The 16,175-nt window shown below is 39.1% G+C and overlaps 1 protein-coding gene across 4 annotated transcripts in view; it reads right to left on the bottom strand.

Annotated features, from left to right (window-relative positions):
- Window positions 1-16,175, bottom strand: part of prdm6 (PR domain containing 6) — a 106,379-nt gene that overhangs the window by 8,685 nt on the left and 81,519 nt on the right. The window contains exon 8 of one of the 4 annotated variants that reach the window (XM_038703811.1): window positions 178-354. In XM_038703811.1, coding sequence (XP_038559739.1) covers window positions 178-354 — 177 coding nt within the window. Of the gene's footprint in view, window positions 1-167; window positions 355-8,318; window positions 8,913-15,626; window positions 15,980-16,175 lie in introns of those variants that run through there. The other 3 variants (XM_038703812.1, XM_038703814.1, XM_038703813.1) reach the window with 3 other exon arrangements.

The following is a 16,175-nucleotide window of genomic DNA, read 5'->3' as shown; positions in this document are numbered from 1 at the left end:
AACTTCAAACTGTGGTTGTTTTCCTTCACTGAAAAATTATTTTTAGAAAAAGTGACATCCCTGGTAGCTAGGACGCCAGCAGATGATTGTAAGTAATGAGGGGGTCAGTATGCGGTCAAGAGGATGTCAGAAGGTTGGGTGGGTTGGATGGGTGGGGGGGTACTCACTGTTACTTACTTGAACGGCTTCTCCCCTGTGTGCGTGCGGATGTGGTTGTTGAGTGTTGTGGCACCAGCGAACGCACGACCGCAGTATCCGCATTTGAATGGTCGGTCGCTTGAGTGCGTCACCACGTGGTTCCTCAAATCTGATGGCTGAGAGAAAGACTGGGAGCAGTGGCCACACTGGTATGGTCTGCAAGAGAGACAGGTGAGAAAATGAGGGTGGGGGCGGGTGCAAAAAGATTGGGTTTACATTGTGTTGTAAGACTGAAATAATGAAAGGACTTGAAATGGTAAGATGATAGTCAGATAATCTGTACGACACATGGACAAATTGAAAACAAAATCAGTATTGGTAGCTATTATGGTAGGTATGTCTCTATAAAAACAACAAACAAATATTAATTCTTTCATTCATTTATATAATTCGCATGTCATTCATGCATTCATTCTTAGTATTTTGTAGCGATGGCACTTGGCAGATCTCGGTAGAATACTGTACTCTTTATTATTCTCTGACTGCTGTTAATGTATTTCTTTTTTTCTTTGAGTTTTGCCCTTTCCAAATTGAGGCTGTCAGGACAGAAAGTGTCTTATTTTTTATAGCTTGTAACTCCCAGAGACAAACTTCTGGTTTTGTGCTACATAAAGTTGAATTCACAGACAAACAAGACATGATTGCAATGATTCAGACTCACATTGGCTCACGCAAACATGAAAAGAAGCACATAAACATGCAGAACGCAAATAAACAGACACACATACATGCACAGATACACACGTCTACACACAAACACAGATAATTACACAAACAAACAAAAACACAGAAAACACACATTAAGATACAAAAATAGATAAAGAGGGATGAGGCAACTACCCATAATGTAAGGTCTGCAAACACAGATAGCCTACACACACACACGGGGGGGCAGGGGGAGTCGGACACTGCTCCGGTAACCATGGCAGCATGACCCTCATCAACAATGCAGGCCGAGATCATGACTGGACCATCTATCACTGTGTGTCTGTGTGTGTGTGTGTAGTTAAAGAGAGTGAGATAGAGACTGTAACAGAACAAGAAAAGAAGATAGATATAAAAGAGATGGTGTGTGTGTGTTCGGCCCAAATTGGAGCTCACAGTGGGAGTGAATCAGGCTGAAACAAACAACCAAACAATAGCTGTGTGTCTGCTAATAGAGTGTCCTGCTTCCATAGAGCAGCAGATCTAATCGTACACTGTTTCTATTTATCGAGCTGAACACACAGCCTCCTGCTATCATTATCTAGTTATTTTGTTTTAACTTACAGGACACTGCTCATTTCTTGCGTTCTCTCTCTGTCTTCCGTGATCATTTTTCAAAATTCTATCCCGTTTATAGATTAAATATTTCCTTCATCAAAAGTTTATCCAAAATGACAGCATTTTTAAGTATGAAACATCTAGGCTCTTTAAAAAAAATTGTAATTTAATCTTTTGTCACTGACATAAAGCTACGGCTAACATCAGCATAGATGCCGTTAGCTATTTGTTCATTTTTAATTAGCAGAAAGTGCTGCCATTTTTACTGTGTGGAGTAAAAAAAGAGGCAGAACCTTAAACTCTCAAAACTCCTAAATGTTATCAATAATAAGTTAAATAACTCAAATATTTAGAGACAGATTATTTTATTGGTTGCTAACTGTTTCCCCTGCTGCTGAAAAAAAACAGTGACCATCATTAATAATAACAACAATAATAAGTGTTCCCCAGCTAGGAAGATTTGACAACAGAATCTATGGAGCAAAATGCAGTAAAAGTAAAAAAGTAAGTAATAATAAATGCATTAAATGTAATTTAAGTACTTCTTACATTATATTTTGCCTACCATCATCATCACTACATTTACCCTTGATCTTAATTTAATACATAACTCTAATAGTTATATTAGAATATTTATGTTTTATTTACTCTTTTTTCTTCACAAGTTTTTTTGATTTTAAAATTACACGTGTTTGCTTTTCCCACTAAAGAGATTTTTAACTGTACATTCCTGATGAGTTTTAACATTACATTCCTACATGCAGCTCTAATACCATATTCCACACAGGTACGTTTCTGTATATTATGTACTGTGCTCATATACCCCATATATATATATACACACACATACAATGTCTTCACCTAGATCGTCACTGTGTTCTGTATTACTGTGTTAGTTAAAATGTCTCTGCAGCGGTGCGACCGGGACAAACTCCCGTGTGCTGGCAGCAGTCAGAAAATAAAGCGATTGTTATTCTGAAACCAATAAGACAAAACCTTGACATCAGTACCTTACAAATAGGTAAACACCCCAGAACTAGAATAAAACAAATAGACCAACATCTTCAATGCTCCAATAAATCACAAACACCTACTGCACCCTGAGAGGATGTAGCGAGAACACACGCACACAGAGAGGAAAGTAATAAGAGTAAAATAGTGTAATATAAAATCGAAAAATTCTCACTTGCAGTTTTCCACATAAAAGGCGTCTCGCCGTGGGGGTCGGTTCATTTATCAGCCGGCTGGTCTATAAGTTCACGCCTCAGTGGGCCGCACCACTATTTATTAGGTGGGTTTTCTATGAAGAGCTGCATTGATTGTGAATAGTTTAAGTTGATGAATGTGTGGATATTATTTATTAAGGCAGCAGGCCGGGAGATTAATGCCCGGTTATTGTTTATTACAGTGGAGAGAGAAGGAGGAGGAGGAGGAGGTGAAGCATAAACACCTCCATCACACACACACACACACACACACACACACAACACACACACACAGAGGAGGTATGTGCATAATGCAACCAAAATATTTGCACACACAAGCATATGCAAATATGTTCTTGAGTGGGGGTCGAATGAATGAATGAAATCTGCAAACCTTTGCTCACAATTTAACATACGCATGAATTACCACACACATGGTTTGGGGATTTGTACTCAGGGTCCAAAATTTACGTTTTGGTCTGCTGGCCAAAGGCTGGTAAACTGAAAAAATGTACCGTCCATAAAACTGCAGAAGATACGATGTAGTGATCCAGTGTTTCTTTTGTAACGGCACGTGTGCTTGTTACCGGGGGTCTCAGCTATTTTGATAAGTAATTTTTCTGGTATAAAAATGTGAAGATTTACGGCTTTTCTTTTTAATAATTTGAATAATGTTTGTTGACAATGTTGAGGTTTGGACTGTTGAAGGTGTCACTTTGGGCTCTGGGTAATTGTGACAGCATTTTTCACTATTTTCAAATTTTTTACAAACCAAACAATCAATATAGAAAATAATCAACATTTTAGTAATCTAGCAGGTGAGTAACCTGTATGTGTGACACAGATTAGCAGGTTTGTTGAGGGGAGCGAGTCTCTCCCGGTGTGTGAGAGGAGTAGCAGAACGCTGCCGCTGCAGAACAGTGCATCCTATAAGTGGTGGTTAAGTTACTGCAGTCAACCACAACGTGGATATTTAACCAGAATAGTCACTGAAAAGTGTTGCGTCCCTGTTTGTGTTACTACAGTGTCCTACTGCAGTTGTGTGAAATGAAAAACAAGTGACACTGGACAGCAAGTCAACCAAAGACTTAATACTTGTTGACGGTCATACGTTAAATGCAGATACCACTGTGCAGAGTAGCTGCAAAACAAAACGTGTTGCGGTGATGAGAGTTTTTAGGGAAGTAGATCCACTTCAGCAACCTGCTGGTGGCAGCTGACCTCATTTATTTTACTCGCCAATATAGTTTTTTACTCGTATTTGGCGAGTTCTAATTTTGGACCCTGTACTTGTAACACTCCAAAATCCAAAATTACAGTAATGGAAAACAGCAAATCCTGGAGAAGCTGCAACAACATATGTTTGAGATATGACTGACAACATTATTAAATAGTTGTAGTTATTTTACTGTTTATCTATAATCGATTTCTCAAGTAACTGTTTCACCTTTTCTTTCACTTATACTTCAAGAGATCTGATTGGCTGAATAACAACGTAGAGGGTGCAACAGAATATCCGCTTGTACCATTTTTGCCACACATCAAAAATGATCACTAAAGAAAACAAAACTGCTTTTCCCCTGCCGTTCAATGTTTTAATATAGTTTTATATAGGCAGCAGGCGTTTAAAAATGCCTTGGCATTGCAGTCAGCGTTTGTGAACACTACTCTATGGCCTCTATGTGCGACTGAACACCATCCTGTACAGCAACTACAAAGCCAGTTTGTTTACACCCATGATTTACACAGAAATAAAGTTGTTTTTAAATAAATATACACACACACACACACATATATATTTATAATTAGGGAGGAAAATAAAATAAGTTATAAAAAAATATAGATCTTATAAAAGTGTTGTGTAAAAGCGTGAGAGGGGATTACTTTAAATACAAATATTTCAAAAACAGGATGTTTTACAAGATATTCAGTATATCAGTATTTGTGGTCATGTTCTCAGTCTCACACATTGCATAACCATGTCATGTGACATGCTTCAGTAAGATCTAACATTAATGGGACCACTGCAGAAAATTGCAGATGAAGGTTTAATATCCAGGAATTCACATTAACTACACTGCAGAGGGCCCCTGTGAACTATTAATGAAAACAATAGCTTACGTTATATTTGATTTGCTGTTTGTTAACACATTAGCTTTAAAGTTGTATTTCAATTAAAGTTTATTTATTAATAAAATAATATGTAACATATCTTATCATTAATAAAACTCTTAAAATACGTTGCTTGTAAAAAGGTTTTGCTTGAGCCACTTGAAGGTTTAGGATGTCACCAAGTCCACCTCATTTTGAGCCAGAAAAACCCTGGTGCAGCTAACTGAGCAGCATCTCTTCTGGTGCCCGTTAGCATCACACAGCTATTCAGTCTGATGGTGTTACAGTCTGTTGACAGCACAGACGTCCAAATATGTTCAGAGTCAACACTGCGACAGGCTAACAAAAACACAAAATAGACGCTTCAACTTGGTTCACAGGCTAACTAATAATACTTGGTTTGGATGGACGATGAGAGCCTCTGTGTGTGTGTGTGTGTGTGTGTGTGTGTGTGTGTGTGTGTGTGTGTGTGTGTGATATCTATAAAATTAGTCATTTTCAACACGTCTGTGAAACACGGTTCAGGACAATAAACCTTGCGTCGCCTTTCAACACAACATGTGGTAACAACAACAGAGTCAGTGTTAACGTGTTGCTGTGTCCACACCTTTAACACATGAGCTGATGAAAGAGACAGAATGTGTGTGTGAGAACCAAACTGCATGCCAACCAGCTCCTCAGATTATTAAGACTACATGGGAATGAAGTTTCTTGGCACACATGCATGTTTTCATTTCATCATAGAGAGGTCAGAGTTCGAGAAGGTGGCCAGAAGCGGGGAGGGTAGGGGGTCTGGTTGCTGCAGAGTTTGAAACTGCTGCTCACCGACTGTAGGAAAAAGTCTTGATATGCCACGTTGTAAAACAGAAAACTACACTAACAAGGGGATGTCTAAATTATAATAATCTCAATATAACCTGTTAGGTAATATATAAATATCATTTCTAGATGAGTATAAACATTGTATATTGGGGTATATTTCCGTCTGTAGGTTCTGTGATGGAAAACGTAGCTTTCCACTGGGTGCAGCAAAAATAGAAATAAAACACAAAACAAAATAACAACACTGGATCACTAAATAACTGCAATAAGCATCACAGACAAGTACATCCATGAGCTCAGGAGGAGTTTTTGTTTTACTGAGCCTTAAAGTTGATTTGGACTTGACCTCTGGGACTCCGTGTGTTTGCAGCGCGCAGTGATGCAGAGTGAAGTACGTTGATTGACCCGTATCTAATCCATATAGAGTAATATCTGCGCTGTGAGGACGACTCGTCTGTCCACCTCGTATGAAGACATTATTCCCCTGAGACCAGCGGCTATAAATCACTGCTCCCGCCTCGTCAATACACAATCAATGGCTCTCTGAACACACACTCACACATATTTACTATATGTATGTGAGCAGACACGCGCACATCAAAGCACACAAAAAAATTACTTGTAGACCCCCACACAAACACAAAACTCAATTTCGTCTGCTTCTCTCCCTGTCTTTTCCACCAACACCCATCTCTCTTTTTGTCTTGCTCGCCCTCTCTCTTTGACTGTATTGACCAACCTATCAAAGCAGAAAGCTCACATAATGTCCTCTCATAAACCAGTTGTACTCATCAAAGGAGCCTAGAACAAAAACCAAGCTAACAGCCAATATCATGTCATCACAGGGTGGAGCGTGGGGTAGTTGCCATTAACCCCTTAATGCAGATTGTCGCAAATTCGCATCACACCTCTTCCTTTCAGACTGCGGCTGAGATAGCGTTTGTTTTCCCCAAATGCCTGTTTGTGCATATTCGATACGTACCTTGTGAACCTTTTCATTAAGTGTTGTATTTCAGAACACTGGATACTTACTATCATAGCACTATTTATCATTGTTTTAAATGGTGTGTTCATTAAGAGCCTGTTCTGAACTACACACTGCACAGACCTCTACTTTTACATGTTAAAATCCACTCGTATACAAAGTAGGTTTTTACTAGCGATGGGTCACGATTTTCAAATGTTTGAACAGGGCTAGATGCTCAGGTTGCAAAACTTCCACCACACCAAGATCTTGTTAGCATCCTGTATCAGCAGAGCGGTCTGGACCACTTGTTATAAGCTACGTACTTTATTTTACTAATCACTCCAGTGCTGGCACAGCGCAAAAATTAAGTGCTGAGAAGTCTGGCTATGCTGTACGTTACCAGCTATGAGCCAGGCTAAATGAGTCTAAGAAACCAACGCCCTCCCAACTATGGTTCCGGGCCAAAAACCTGGAAAAAGTTAAATATGTAGTAAATATAGTATTAAAAGTATATAGCAACTATTCACAGTCATTAGGGAGCGAAGGACTCTCTCTGTCTGTGTACATGCAGGGGAGGGGGCAAACATGACAGATAAAAATAGACTATGAAGGAATTTCTACAAGCCCGTCCATCACAGTGATGGGTCGTTATTAGTTACTCCTTTAGCTACACACTGCAGAAAGTAATTTTTCAACACATCTGTGTGTCCAGCAGAGACAACACACATCTGTGTTAGTTTTAAATGCAAATATGTCCTCACTGTTGGGTGATAAATCTCCTAAACGCGAACTGTTCAGCAACACAGAGAAGCTGTCTTGTTTTAGCCTGACATTCAAACATTTAGAGTTAATTGTGTTTTTGTGAATTTTCTCAGCTCACAGAGTAACAAGTGAGCCTTCAACTGATGTTAAAACATGAGAGGGGCCCCACCTTACATTTTAACATCAATAAATCATTTATATTTTCAAACAATTATGAGCATCACAAGACCATCACATTCTTATATTCTGTGGTATGGAAGATTAAAAGGAAGGCTGTGTGATCTGAGGCATAAGAGATGCACGTGTGTAGTTACAGTAAAGTCCCTGAGAGCACAGCTCCAAGAAGAAGAACAAATGCTCCTGAATGAAGAAAAAAAAATAAAAATAGGAGCACACAAAGAATTTTTATTAACAAACAATTTATTACATACATATGTGTATACTGTCTGTGTGTCTGTGTGCTCTCCTTCTGTGCAATTATGATGTTACACCAGTGGAGGACTATGGGAGTGAAGACCCTAGTATCTGCACACTCTGTATGGGCCTTATAATATTAGCAAAGCTTTTTTAAAACATTGAAACATATCTTTTTTTAATTTGACACAGAAACGCTTTTAAAATGCTGACCACTCATCACAGTGATATGATTAGATGATCACAGAAAACTCTACTGGTGCATTGCAGTTTGTGAAATGTGAGACTAGTTTATGAACCAGGGACGTATACATGAAACACCAGCACCACCCACGTAAACCACACCACAATTAATGTATACAAGATTAAAGCATAATATTTAAAACAATGGATGGAGTCTGGCTAGAAGGAGCACATATTGGCACAATGGCATCCTGGCTCTGGCTTAATCTACATCTGTCCACTGCAGAGGCTCGATCCACAACCTGGAGGTGGGGCTAATATAAATGAGTGTATTATTATGATATTAAATACATTAAATAAAAGGTATAATATTAGTATAATATTAATATATGAATTATATAATGTTGCTATATTCATTATAATTTCATATAATAGCATACTATACAGCTTACCGCTCGCATAATATTAATTCCACTTGGACAATAGAGGGGCCTCATTTTTATGGGCTGTTTTCAATCATTAAATCCTCATGCAAAATGGTCTACACGGTGGTTAGTCTCTGATTTGTTAATGCCAAGCACTAACTTGTCAATAATCATAACCATTCATGCAGAACATGGTATTGTCAAACTGTCCTGCCTGATCCAGGCTGTGAATGGTCGGTTCACAAAAAGTGCCATTTGAACAAAGTGATGTTTCAACAAAAGGGAACCAAAATAGCTAAACTGGGATATCTTCCAGGTGGAGGGATGGTGGAAGGTTACAGTAGGTTGTAGTTAGGTAGTCTTTACCGGCAAACTATGCTTGTAAATAATTTTGCGAGTTTGCATGCAGTGGCGGATTGGCCGTCATGAGAGTTGGGAAATTTCTCAGTGACCTGCCGTTAACTGTCTCCACAAGCAGGTAGCGTGGGTGCAAGAGGCCAACCAACCCGGTGGCATGGGTGCATGAAGTCATGGCCATGCAAGAGTACAGCATGCAGTGCCCTTTAAACAGCCAAGAAAAAAACAATTAGCTGTTGTTATCAAATGAAACAGTCCCTTCACTCCTGGATTCAACGGTAAACCACCACAAGAATGACCATTACCTACTAAAAACATTATATTCTAAGTAGACACGTTTTAAAAATACATTAATCATAAAGTAACATTTGTATTTCAAACAAATGGCAAACTTATTAGCAAATTTGACTTGTTTTTTGTCCTTTTTTGCTTCTACTATCATCCCTTCTACTCATCCCACAAGGAGCATTTCAGAATAGAGCGCTTTGCCTGCCTTATTTTGCTGACATGTTTAGATTTTGTTGATTTGGTGATCAGTGCTTGCTTTATATGCTTCTGCTATGATTAAATAGGCTACGTAGTTAAATTGTTTCTTTTTTTGCCTGTTTTATTGTTATTGTTGATATACGATAGGGAGTCTGGACAGGGTATTTTATTTTGAAAATTGACTGAATTCTCTGCCGTTTTATGTCTGACTTTCTGCCCGGTTCATCTGCTCTGTGCCACTTGACAGAAGCCGCGCAAAAACACAATCGCTATGATTCACACTGGAGTGCAGCGGAGAGACACTTCTAGGACGCACTGCAGCGCGTCTAGTGTGAGCACAGACTAGAATGGCTGCGATCCGCTCTGGACGACGTGACGCAGACAGACTCAGTCCGGGGCAGAGATGGGGACTCGAGTTTGAGACTCGGACTCGAGTCCAAATTAAGTCGCACACACAGTGACTTCAGACTTGACTTGAGACTCGAGGTGCGGGACTTGTGAACAATGTACATTTTCGAGAGCTTGATTAGATTTGGCATCACTGCATGGTATGGTAACTTGTCTGTCCAATTAAAATCGAGGTTAGGACGTTTGGTACACACCGACTTTAAAATTATAGGGGGTGAGGAGAGATTATCACTACAAGAGATGTTTGATGCTTCTATCTTAAACCATGCTAAGAAAATTGTCGGAGACAATACTCATATCCTGAATGCCCACTTTAAATTATTACCATCAGGAAAGAGGTATAGGGTTTTGATGTGCAGGTCTAACAGACTACTGCAATCATAGCGTTTAATAGAGATAAAATACTGTGAATTGCCATTGTGTCTTACATGTATTTACCTCTCTTTTCTATCATTGTATGCATTTATTGCCATTGTGTCTCCACTTGTTTCTATTTTGCTTTTAATGTATGTTGTTTTTGTATGTACTGATTTTGCACGTTGTCCAAGACAAATTTCCCAGCGATGGGACTGAATAAAGTATAAAGTAGTATAAAGTAGCTTATTTTTAGGAAATGTCTAATGAACTTGCTGTTATTCCCCCCCTCCGTTACCCTATAACCTGCCTACAAAACACGTAGTATCAGCTGCGCGCGGCTACACGTGAGAGAGGACAACAAACACCAGCAGCTGCTGTGCCATTCATCATAAACTTTGGCTTTAAAACTTCATACAACAAGACCCAAACAAAGAAGCGCTCAACACAAAATATGTTAGTAACCTGAGGTTAGTATTGGCCATCTAACGTTAGCTTGCTTCTTTCTTTAGCTACAACCTACGGGAGGTTTACTCCGACTGTCGTCCGTTATGAAAAGATGAATGAGCGTTTGTTTACTTGCCAAACTTGTGATGGTTGATTAACGTAATCATTTACGTCCTGCTGGCTGCCATCACGTTAATTATTAATGTCGGCTGCAAACAAGTTACAGGTTTATTGTTGATCATGCAATGTTACAGTTTTATTTAGTTATAACATTACACTGGTTTGAGAGTCTGGGGGATGTGTTGACTTACAGTAGTTTATAAGCATCATTAACACGGCTTCTCTGCCGTTGTTAAGAGCTTCCACGCAGCTGGCCACATGTTTTAGCGTTTGTCTGTAAAAAGCCTTTTCCTTCCTCTTGCGGATCTGCGGGCTGTCACTGTGCTCCTCATATGAACAAACAGGCAAACAAGGAAAAGCAAATAAGGGCTCTGCGAAGAAACATCGCTGTAACCATGGCAACAGCTTCTGTGTGCTACTGAATCTCTGTATTTTCTTTATTGACCTGGCCTGTAGATAACATTAAATAGTCTCTAGGCGATCTAGTAGAAATTATTGACAGACAGATGTGTTTATTATTGTGCTGTTTGCTTTATGGACACCAGTGACTGACTGTGGGCTAATCAATAGGTTTTTGTGTAGGGGTTCTTTTTGGACTTTTGCATAATAGGCCAACTTACTTTCATTGTTGTGGGTTTTGTTCAAGTTCCTTAGAATAACTTGAAAACTCAGTATTCACCTACGCTGCTTTAATGATCAGTCCCAAAAGTCAGTAGATGAACATGGCAAGACTATACCTGGTACCTATGTAACCTGTTACATCAACAAATAGGGTTAGTCCACAAAAATTAGCGGTCTGGGGTTTTGTGTGAACAAGGTGGTCTGGGGTCGAGTCATATTCCCGGCCTGAATTATTGTCAGTCCACCCCTGCTGGCATGTATCTATTTTTAGGGGCATATGTGAGTGAAATACTGAGCCCTGCTGGAGAATTTGCATTTTTATTAAACTCTATATGGGCACAGTTTAGTCAGAAGGTAGTGATGCTGCATTGATTACCCAAAAGGCTCCTCTCAGAAGTAGACTAATTTGTTTATTCAATTAGTTGACTAGTCACGATTATTTTTGTCACCCCCTAACCCTAACCCAAATTAAACCATTAAACTAATTAAATATCTTTCAAGTGAATTACTGATCTCCAAAATACAGCCTAGCTAGCTAACGTTACCATTAAGTGAGCAAGGTTTCTATTCAGAATGAACACTAGTATCAACGCCAGGGGGAAACCAGGGAAGAAGACTGGACAGCATAGGATACTCCTTAAAGTCACTGATTTACTATTGCGCCTAATGTGTTTGCCAACACAACTAAAAGAGCATTCGCTTAGTCGGCATCAACCATGAGACCTCAAAACCAAGAATGCAAAAGAACTATGGAGAGGCTAGATAACAGGCTTTATCACCCAAAACAATAAGCTCAGGTTTTAACTTTAAAACGTTTTTAACAAAGATTTTTGCTTTGGAACTACAGAAAATAAATGCGCATTAAAAGCAAGTACTATAACTACAACTGTACACTAACAATGTAATGTTTATTTAGAATAATAAAGCAACAGTCCCCTTTCATACTACCTTTACTCAGATTGTAAATACAGAGTAACAGCGGTACGAACATTGAAACTATCTTACAGTTGTGGCCTTTCCTCTGTTGCTCTGTTGTTGCTGCTGCAGTGGTCCCAGTTACTCTAGTAAAAGCTGCCAATAGTCAAGTTCTACATGGTTGATTTCTCGCCTCAAAACCTCTCAAAAGTGTATTTAGTGATGAAAATGCGTACAAAACTTGTAAAAACCATTGCTTCCGCTTCTCGATGCTGCCCCTAGCATTCCACGGAGTGCATTGCAGTTAGAAATGAACAACCAGACATGTTCTTAATAAGAAGACTATCTGTCCCTTAAACAGCATATCTGTAACAACATCGACAATGAAATTTCATGGCAACGTATTTTTATAATCGACGTTGTCGATCACGTCGACTAATCATTGCAGCCCTATCTGTTAATGTGTCAAAATATACCTGCTGTCCATTGAAAGACACTATGAGATCAAGTGGGCAGAGGATGCAGTTTTTTTTTTCAAATTTTATTACAAATATAACTTTTAACACATCGTTGATTTGGTCACACTTGCTTCAAAATGTCTCCACTGTTTTCCCATCTAAATAAAGCTAACATTACATGTAAAGTAGGTGCCTTCTTGAAGAATAGTTAAATAATTATATATAAGTAACTAAAACTGCACTTATAACCATTGTTTTATCATTACTGTCCATGTTCTTTGTACGCTATATTATGTAATCATGGTCTCGAATCAATGTTGACTTGCGGGGTTACTCAATGTTGACTTCAAGTCACTGTGAATAAGAGTACAAGCTAGACCAAACATAAAAATTGTTAAGACAATTGGAAACTCTATTAAGTGAAAATATCACCATGAAAATGAATCAAACATCAGTGACTTCTAAATGCTGGATCAAAACCACAAGTTTTTCTCAGGTTCATACTTGTTAATCAGCTCAGGGTCCTTCAGGTTCTCCAGTGATAGAGTGAAACATTTAACATGCCCCATTACTGGTGTGAGATTCTTGTAATCCTTACATGAGTAATAGAGAATGTTAAATGTTTAACTGTATCACTGGAAAAACTGAAGAACCGTGTGCTGAGGCCAAGTCCTCGACAAGGCATTGATAGAAAGTAAAAACAAATGACAACATTAGCATTTAATTCCCCTTAAAAGTCAACTCTGTGATGCTGTAAACTCTATGTCCTTTGATATACATGCGTGATTATATCGATATACACATCCATGCTTTATTCATAAACAACATCAGCCACCAGAATGAGACCTCAATTGTGAACACTGGAGATCAAAGTGCTTCCCAAAAGTACCCCATTTTCAGTAAAAGCACTAATGACTCTTAAACACCAGTGCAATAAACACATCAATCATAAAAGCTGTGGTTATTAATTCAGTTCATTGCAGTAGTTTATACTGCGTTGCTTTTGTAATATGTCAAACCTATAAGTAGAAACGCAGTCTATTTCTGTTCAGGTTTTTTTCCTGATTCATCACTCATTGCCATCACAGAACTTAAACAGTGTCCTGCATCCTGACACAAGTTTAAAACTGAATCGAAAGCACTTCCAAGGCCTCACTGACATAAACAAACTGCTCCTCTGATGATGGATTTTGTTGAAATGACACAGGGGGGAAAACATGACACGGAAGACGAAAAAGTTCAGAAAAAGAAACAGTCAGCAGAAAAAAACAAACCAGAAAGAGATGGAGCTGAGAGGAGGTGTGTGGTGGTTTTTTTTAAGCTGATATAAAGAGCCATCTGTCTTGGGCACCAAATGTTCCCATCAAGTAAACATCAATAAATATGTATGAAGGGAGAGGGGGGATGAGGGGAGAGAGAAGCATTACTAAGAAATCAAGAAAGGAAAGAGAAAGGCGCAAAGCCAGGTTCTTTATTCACATATATATACTGGTTTAATGTCTAAACACTCTTCACAGATAATACAGATGGGTGACTACAATGGGTAGATAAAAAACAACATAAAGGGTGTTAGTATGGTAACAGCTTCAATGCTCCTTGGCTTGGGTGTTCGACCACCTAAAAGAGAGCTAGAACCTCCTCAGTGATCATTATAACCACCTAAAAGAACTTCAGTTACTGCAATAATCTCCCAAAGGACCACCAGAACCTCATACAGGACTCCAAGATCCTCCTGAATGACCACAACACCACCTTAAGGAATCCTCAACGACTGCTAGAGCCTCCTGAAAGATATCTAGAAACCCCTACACTACACCAAGTCCCCCCTCAGTGAACGCTAAAAAAAAACTAAACTACCACTAGAACCATCTGCAGGACTGCTAACCAAACATATCACCTAAAGGACATGTAGGACCTCTATAAGGGTCACTAGAACCACCTACAGAACCCCAAAAACCTCAGTGACCTCTATAACCACCTACAGGATGTATAAAACCTCCTTAGTGAAGTTTTGACAGCGCATCTATGGCTTGCCTATAGCTTAGATTCATGGGAACTGCGGGTATTGGTGATGTTTGCAAAATCATATGTTGTAATGGCTTTTTAGAAAAACACTAAGGATGTCCTCGAAGGGAAAATACTAGGGCTGTACCTGAAGAATTTTGATGTGTCTTGCCAGTTTAGACTGATGTTTGGAGTACTTATTTGCCCTGCTCCTACAATTTTACTTATTTCCATTACAGTTAGGGTTGGACTTACATCCCTGATGTAAATCCAAGACTAGGTTTGTAGTATTTTGCAGTTCTCCATCCTGTCATCCTCTGGGGTTCTGTGTACAATGACGAAGCAGAATACAAAAATCTCTGACTGGGGCTACAGGAAGTGAGCTGGAAAAAGTGGGCAGAACTTTTTATATGGGCAGGGTGATGCTGTGTTGGGCATACTGGTCTACAGGCACAGTGGGGCCTTGGAGCTGCAGGCTCACTTAGGCCTATTTGGCTTGTTCAGCTGAATTTTATCTGCTCCTCTGTCCCATAAAACCTTCCTATTGACAGGCAGCTCCACATCGACCCTCCCTCCCCCCTCCATATCCAGCCTACATTTTTCTTCCCTATGAGTATTACTTTATTGAATAAGTGGCATCTGTTTTCCTGGCCCCGTCACCGTAAGGCGAGGTATTTCTCACTGACGCACAGCACTGATTTATACGCCGCTCTGACTCTCACCACAAAAAATAAAGCTAAGCAAAAAATTTCCAATACATCCTCTGCCCCCCCTCAACACACACACAAATACAAACACACATATCTCCTCTTCTTCCCTCCTTCCTCCATCCATGCTGTATATAATTAAGTTGGCAGATGTTACACACACACTCAAACACTTTTACACTCTCTTCACTCTCATCCACAAACTCCCACTTTAAGTCACACACAAATGTGATGATGAGAAGGAATTTATTAGAACTAAATGTCTGGTTTGTCGGCTTGCTGAGAAAAACTGCAACAACAGGTATTTAAAACACTGTAGTCTGTGTCATTTTTGCTTCGCTACCCAAAAAGAAAGGGTGGAAATATAAAATTTTATTCTCTTTTAAGTCATCAGAAGTTACAGGAAACAATCTTGTATCTTGCTGTATTAGAGAAATTTGTCTTGATTTTAAATACATTGAATCTCAGGACTGTAAAAGTGACTACCAATGTTGTATTTACATATAATAATATTAATATCATATAATTCTATCACATTATATAATATTATTTATCCATAAGTCTTTCTTAAGAGTCAAAATCTTTTATTTAAGTTTGTGCAGCCAAAGAGGACAGGAAATATAGGAGAGCAAGAGGGGATGACTTGCAGCAATTGAACCACGGGTCAGATTTTAACCTGGGCGACTGGTGCGCATTCTCTGCTGGGTGACGCCCCCCCTGTCCAAATCTTGATGTGATCAATACTTTGAAGCTAAAAAAATAAAATGTCCATTAAACTTTCCAAACAGGTTGTGCATCATAGTCTGAATGGTTTGTACCCAAACATTTGCACTATGGGGCCCAAAAGTTAAATATGTTTCAAAGATATTGGGCTTTAGACTCGTTTTACAATATTTTGGCTACAATGCAGTTGCTTCAGCTGGGGCTAAAAAAGTTGTCACCTTAGG

Source organism: Micropterus salmoides, unplaced genomic scaffold, assembly GCF_014851395.1.
Source record: "Micropterus salmoides isolate LMB-PRFRI ecotype aquatic unplaced genomic scaffold, ASM1485139v1 Ms_hic_scaffold_7, whole genome shotgun sequence".
Classification (NCBI taxonomy): Eukaryota; Metazoa; Chordata; class Actinopteri; order Centrarchiformes; family Centrarchidae; genus Micropterus; species Micropterus salmoides.
This window is presented reverse-complemented; position numbering and strand designations above follow the sequence as displayed.